The sequence below is a fragment of the Primulina eburnea genome, chromosome 1, assembly GCF_022965805.1.
Source record: "Primulina eburnea isolate SZY01 chromosome 1, ASM2296580v1, whole genome shotgun sequence".
NCBI classification, from domain to species: domain Eukaryota; kingdom Viridiplantae; phylum Streptophyta; class Magnoliopsida; order Lamiales; family Gesneriaceae; genus Primulina; species Primulina eburnea.
In genome coordinates, this window is record NC_133101.1 from 56875503 (window position 1) to 56882992 (window position 7490).

Here is a 7490-nt window from a genome sequence, read left to right on the forward strand (position 1 = left end):
CGTCTCACAAGAGATCTACTCTAAAATATGAATTCACCCAAAAGAAGAGGTATCATTGGCCCAATAGTTAATGAGTACATAATTTATATACAAATCCACATTTCCTTATCGATATAACTAAACTTCACCAAAATAAAAATAATATTATATCCTTCACCAACGTAAATTTCACACCTATATCCATATTTTATAATATAAATTAAAAAAAAAACTACGAAAAAATTGATTAAAATCTAAATATTTTTTTTAAAAAAAAGATATTATTAATATTATAATATATAAATGCCCGTCATTTTAGCAGAAGAGTGTGATTTAGTTCAATATTATGTAAATGTTGTAAAAATATTGAAATTTACTTTCAGACTATATATATAATAAAAAATTGTTACGAGTTCGTCTCACAAGTTATTTTTGTGAGACAAATTTCTAACCCGACTAAATCGTGAAAAAAAATTCTTTTAATTTTGAAAATATCATTTTTTGTAGCGGATATCGATTGATTTGATTTGTCACGTATATAGATCTGTAAGACTGTATCATGAAATATCTGCTCGTATATACTTAATTAATGTATGTATATTCTATGGATATCGATTTAGTTTGGCTATACGGATCTTTAAGAAGCTAAAATATATATATATAATAATGAAAAAGAAAATTCTCGGCGGGTTTTGTGGTTGTGACAGTTAAAACCATGTGAGGTTTTTAGTTTTTCCCACTTTAATTAGTTCATTCGTCAACTTTTTATTTTATGTTACTGAAATAAAATATGAAACTCAATAAAAAATAAATTAAAAATTTTCAAATCAAATAAAAAAATAAATTGAAATTGCACCAAACACCTCCAAGCAATCTTCCGAGTCTACTCAAGATCTACTGCTCCTACAATAAGATCGATTATGTCCTATATAAACATCTTCGAGCAAATGCGATAAAAATGGAAACGTGGTCTATTTTCAAACATATATTCGATCGCATGATAAAACTAATATTTTTCTAAAACAAAAAAAGAAAAAACAAAAACTCACGTCTAATTTGAATCGAGGAAGAACGACGACCATCTTTACTCGAATCAATTGATTTCTTACATGAGATATGGAATGATCTTTCACAAGTTCCTTGTGTGCAAAGAGAATAATCATAAATAGTTGTAAATGTTGGCACATGCCTACTTACATTAAAAGATCATCAAGTTGAACTATTGCATGTGAATTCTTGGCAAATTTCAATCTTATTTTTATATAATAGATTAATTTTGGTACATATATTTATGAAGACTAGTAAATTATAATAACAATTGAATGAAATAAATTAAAGAAAATTAAGATAAGTTGACTAAGATCTAATCATTGCTGCATATATAGTTTTACTCATTCAAGATTTGACTTGTTTCCCAGTCCAATTATTATTTTTAATTAATATTTATCGATTCCAATATTAAGCATAAAACATATTCAAATTAATTTATTTGAATTTGAAATATGCAAAAAACTTGTGTGAGACGGTCTCACGTGTTGTATTTTATGAGACATATTTCTTATTTGAATCATTCATGAAAAAGTATTACTTTTTATGTTAAGAGTATTACTTTTTATTGTGAATATCGGTAGGATTGACTCGTCTCACAGATAACGATTCGTAAGACCGTGTCACAAAGGACCTACTCTTTGAAATACTACAACACAATTACAAGCCACTATTTTAATCAAAATTCAAAAATATATACAAAATCAAGTGTGAATGAAAGTGTTATTCTTTAATATTTTCTTGTTATTTTCAGATTTTTTAAATAGTGATCACATGGAAAGATGCAAAATTTCAGAATGGTGGAGAAAAGATGGGCTAATTAATGCCTATTTCATTCCTATATAAATACAAAGTCATTCACTTGAAAACCAAACCAGAAATAACAGATAACTAACAACCCCAACCCCACCCCCACCCTCCCAATTCCTCTGTCTTTTTTTCTACAAAAACAAAACACAAGGAAAAAAACATGGGAATCCCACTTTTCACTCTAATGTTACCTCTTCTTTTGGTTCCACTTCTCACATTATCTTCGCCGATTCCAGACCCTGAACTAGTAGTGCAAGAATTTAACGAGTAAGCTAACGTGACGCGACGTTTTATTTAATAATTTTCGTTCTACTTAACATAGTCTAACAATGTGCTATAAATTCTTGCAGAAAAGTTAATGCATCAAGAAGGAATTTGGGAGTTCTATCCTGTGGAGCAAGCAACCCCATTGACGAATGCTGGAGTTGTGACCCTAATTGGAAAAACAATAGGAAGCAGTTGGCAGATTGCGCGATTGGGTTCGGAAGACAGGCCATTGGTGGAAGAGATGGAAAGATTTATGTAGTGACAGATGCTGGAGATGATGCGGTGAATCCGAAACCAGGGACTCTGAGATACGGTTGCATCCAAAGCGAGCCTTTGTGGGTCGTTTTTTCGCGCGACATGGTTATCAAACTCAAGCAAGAACTCATGATAACCTCGTTCAAAACAATTGACGGCAGAGGTGTGAGTGTGCACATAGCTAACGGGCCATGCATAACCCTTCAATATGTTACAAATGTCATCATACATGGCATCAACATACATGACTGCAAGCAAGGGGGGAATGCTTATGTGAGGGATTCTACTAAACATTTTGGATGGAGAGGCTTATCAGATGGTGACGGAGTGTCTATATTCAGTTCCAGCAATATTTGGATCGATCATTGCTCGTTGTCGAATTGCCAAGATGGCCTCATCGACGCCATACGTGGCTCGACAGCCATCACCATTTCGAACAATTACATGACGCATCATGATAAGGTCATGCTCTTGGGGCATAGTGATAGTTACACACGTGACAAATCTATGCAAATCACCATTGCCTTCAACCATTTCGGAGAAGGGCTCATTCAGAGGATGCCAAGGTAAATTAATTAAAAACAGGCACCATAGCCCCTCTCTTTCAAATTCCTTGATCCGCGCGCCCTTGCGTAATTCGAGCCTAATGTAGCTATTTAACATGTTACAAATTTCAACTCTGTTATTATTTTGTTGAGATAAACGATGCATATGGTCGACGTGATGCGTCACACCAGAACGATGGCTGAAAAGTCTCTGTTCTTAATATATTTTGCAGATGCAGGCATGGCTATTTCCACATTGTGAACAATGACTACACACATTGGCTAATGTATGCTATTGGTGGCAGTGCATCCCCTACTATCAACAGCCAAGGCAATAGATTTCTTGCTCCTGAAAATAGGGACCATAAGGAGGTGAGAATATATACTGATATACTATGATGCTTGCTAAATGTTTATCATAAAGAATCTAATTATTTGCTTGAAATAGTAACATAAATCAATGAAATAAATCATGATTTAACTATTGGGGGTGGCTAATAAGTGAAGTTATTGCATTTCAAGGTGACCAAACACGAGACCGCTCCACAAAGCCAGTGGAAGAAATGGAACTGGAGATCAGAAGGCGACTTGATGCTAAATGGCGCGTTCTTCACGCTGTCTGGTGCTGGAGCGTCATCTAATTTCGCCAAAGCATCAAGCTTGAGCGCGAGACCATCGTCCCTCGTGAGCTCGATGACAGCAAGAGCAGGTGTACTCAACTGTAGAGAAGGCAACGCATGTTGATTGTGTGTTCCGATCGCGATAGGATCAACCAAACAACAGAAGGGCTTCAAGTGTTTTCGTCAATTTCACTTCTTCAGCAATTTGTTTCCACAACCTCGGCCTTTTTCTTTCTTTGTAGTAAGACATTAAACCGTGTAGCTAGGAAGTAAGCAAGAAAACTTTCATACACCATATGTCAAAAGGAAGGATAGGTTGGTGAGTTGACAATTGTAATTTTCATTTATTTATGCACACTTCTCAATCCTTTGCATTCAAATGTTCAACTGATGACTTGTAACTCATCTGCCACCGAATTCCGAATTTGGGACGAAATCCTATTGTAAAAATCCTTTCTCCCAACTAAAAAAACATGTTCTAAATTACATTTTTTTCACAAAAATACTTGGCTATTGATTAGTTTATGTAGAATCAAGAATGAATTAGAAGTAACCCTCCGTCAGAAAAAGATTAAACAATGTTGCACATATCTGTAAAAAATTATTTTACCACGAAATTTGCAAGCAATCTTATAAATTTTATACAATCAAAAGTAGTTTTAAAACTTGTTTTTTTACTTGTTAAAATAAAATTTCTGCCCAAGGCCATGGTTACACACAATGAAGAAATGGATTTCGCACGTAAGACAGAAGGAAAAAGGATCATCAACAATTACTCAATAACTTCAGCAAATATTCTTGAAACAAATTCCAGTAGCATTTTAATTTCAATTTCTGTTCTAGTTGTCTTTTTGTAAATTTATACAGTATTTAAGAAAGATCCTTCAGCTTTATTTTTGTCCTTTCCATGTTTATTTCTATTCTTAGTGACTTAGGGCATCCGCATCCGTCGGAATTAATCCATGTTAATAACTCTCCATCTCATCAAAAATGATGGGGTCCACGAGCCACATATTCATTACATTAACACTTCCCCATTATTAACACACACCCACATTCATTTAATTTCAACTTTCATTATTTATGGGTCCCACTATCCACTTACTCACTTATTTTTTATTTTTAATTATTTCAATATCTTTCTAATATTTTTAAAATTTTACAACAACTATTACTAAAAATAAGTACTATTATTATTTTACAAATAACTTCATTCCAATATTCATTAAAATATTATTAAGAAACGAAAAAAAAATTGGAATCTTTTTTTTTTTGAAATATTATTCAACACAATCTCTTTAAAAATACCACAAAATACAATGAAAACGAATTACGATAATTGAAAAGAGAATTACATCAAAAAAAAATTACATATTCCATTTCTCTCTAATCTGGTCACACAGATGTTCATGAACTATAACTGCTCCGGCGTCATTTGTGATGTGTCTTTCGAAAGGATTTCGTATTCCTTAAGCAAATATTTGCTCTTTTTAGCTTCAGATTTGTTCAAAGCCGCTTTTGCTTTCATCTCCTCTATTGCAAGTTCTTTTTGTTTCCATTCAGATTCGTTCTTCTTTATGTCTGTATACTGCGCAAAACTTTCGAATATACTGTCGTATCTTGTTGTCAAATCCTCCATCGATGATTTTGCTTTGTTTTTACCTTTTCTTTTTGCGGCTTTTTGACCAATTGGGCGAATCTCTTCTTCATTTATATCTAAATCAATACTCGCATCTTTGTTCGATGAGGTGTTGCTAGCCCCCGACTCTGAGATTCTCGCTTTCTTTGTACCAACCAAGTGCTCATCGGACTGTGGAGTGAACAGTGGACGTGTTTTCATGATTCTCCACACATGCTCCAGATTAAATGCAACTCCATTATTTTCATCACGGTATTTTTCATATGCAAACCGCAATATGTCTTCGTCACTATGGCCGCTTCGGTAAGTATTGTAAACACTATTATAATTTGCGTTGAAGCGATGTACCTTTTTTTGGACGGTATTGTGCCAATGAGATCGAATCACGTTTAAAGCTCTCCGAGATGAACCAGCGGGACGATTGTTATTGTAGTAGTCCGCAACACGTCTCCAGAAATCATTCCCCTTCTGATCATTGCCGATGACTGGGTCATCACTCATTGTGACATACGATCTCGCTAGTAGCTCGTCTTCCTCCTTTTTCCATATTATTCGCTTCTTCGTACCCTCAACATCTACATCAGCATTTTGCACATTTTCGAGATCAACTCGTGTTTCACGGTCGGAGAACTGAGTCTCTGGGACAAACGTAGGAGTTGGCGGCTCGTTCTCGATTGGCATATTGGTGGATTGTGGATTATGTAATCCATAAAAATAAGGCGGCATGAAATCTGGGTTGCCTATACTTTGCCAATATTCAGGTGTAGGCGGTGGATACGGAGCTCGGGAGGTGTAATTTGGATGATTCGAAGGATTTTCATAACCTTGGAAATTTGAAACAAACGGCCAATTTGGATATTGTGGTGGAGAAACAAATCGATGTCGATTTTGTGAGTTTTGACTATTGTCACCCATTTGGCTTAAAAATATGACAAGATAAATGTTGTGGGATGCATTTGTAGAAATTGGTTAGTATATATAGTGAATAAATTTTAGTAGATAGTATATGTAGTATTTAATTTCGAATATAGCCGTTGGTGCATTATTCTGCCGTTTGAAAATAGCCGTTGGTGATAATTAGCGACGGTTTTTGAAAAACCGTCGCTTTTTGCGACGATTTTTGAAAAACCGTCGCCGATTGCAATTTTTTTTTAAAGAAATTCGAAAGATGCGACGCTTTTGAATTTGCGACGGGTTTTGAAAAACCGTCGCAAATTTTATTATAATAAATTTTTCTGCTGACTTGACACAAAAAATTAATAACACCTCCACCCACATTGGTGCTTTAATGTTAATGGGTGTTAATAACACCCATTAACATACCAATGTGGGTGCCCTTAGTCGAGTATTCTGTTATTTGAAGAATTTGTTTTTACAAGTTTTCTTATTTTCATCCTTAATTCTTACTTGAGTTTATGTTTTCAGCATTAAATAGAGCAAGGCCGATCCTAGCAATTTTTGGGCCCGAGTCTAACTTTTTAAAAAAATTCTCTCATCATGTGTTCATATTTTTTAGTTTCATAACAAATTTTTCGAATTAAATCAATATATTAAATTAATAAAAAAAATAAACGAATAAAAAGATCAAACATGTCCAAAATGATAACTAAAAAATCACTTATAGAGCAGATTTATACATTTCGCCAAACAGATTGTAGACAACAGATGGAATTGTCGGATACTATAGCAATACTACTGGTCTAGTGCTAAAATTTTTGTGCTCGATGAAGCAAAACAATATTATACGAGAAAATAAAAAACGAAAACCAACCTCCAAAAATAATCAGATACAGTAAAGAATATAGCGGAAGATTCGTGATTATCTAGAAAGATCGAGAAACTTCATGGTTTAGATTAATGAATCTCGATTCTAGGAGCGTCTGTGCCGCTTGCTGGCGACAAGAAGCGGTAGCGAACGTTTTTTTTCAATAGGTTCTCTATAGTCAAATATTTCATACGAACTAGTAGTGTTTGGGCATAAGAATTGCGCGAGCTAAAAGATAGAGTCAAAAATATTTTTGTCCACTAATTAAACATTGAGTAGGCAGAGCAATTTTTTTCTTTTATGCGGGTTAAGAGTTAAGAAATACTAGTTACTCTGCACACGCGATGTGTGTGTACAGTCTTTTTTATCATTATCGATGGACTAAAGTGAAATTTGACAAATTATGGAGGGATTAAATTGATATTCGAATTGTTGAAATAAAAAAAATAAAAATAAAAGTGTGTGTTGAAATTTTTTTTTTAAAAGAAAACTAAAATGTAATATTATTATCATATAAAAGCAAAGTTGGAAGAAAAAGTTGGTGTCCTTCCTAAGTGACTATC

The 7490-nt window shown here is 33.9% G+C and overlaps 1 protein-coding gene across 1 annotated transcript; it reads left to right on the forward strand.

Annotated features, from left to right (window-relative positions):
- The first annotated feature begins 1939 nt into the window (after nucleotides 1-1939).
- Nucleotides 1940-3978, forward strand: LOC140832813 (probable pectate lyase 5). Its single transcript, XM_073197021.1, has 4 exons — nucleotides 1940-2103; nucleotides 2187-2924; nucleotides 3137-3275; nucleotides 3426-3978. Exons 1-4 carry the CDS (start codon nucleotides 1997-1999, stop codon nucleotides 3645-3647), a joined length of 1206 nt encoding a protein of 401 aa, XP_073053122.1. The 5' UTR covers nucleotides 1940-1996; the 3' UTR covers nucleotides 3648-3978.
- Nucleotides 3979-7490: the final 3512 nt, after the last annotated feature.

Bases quoted from the DNA above. Each gene is read 5' to 3' on its own strand.
- LOC140832813 (XM_073197021.1), top strand. From the start codon at position 1,997: ATGGGAATCCCACTTTTCACTCTAATGTTACCTCTTCTTTTGGTTCCA. The intron at 2,104-2,186 runs GTAAGCTAACGT...AAATTCTTGCAG, and splicing joins GTAGTGCAAGAATTTAACGA to AAAAGTTAATGCATCAAGAA. The intron at 2,925-3,136 runs GTAAATTAATTA...TATATTTTGCAG, and splicing joins CTCATTCAGAGGATGCCAAG to ATGCAGGCATGGCTATTTCC.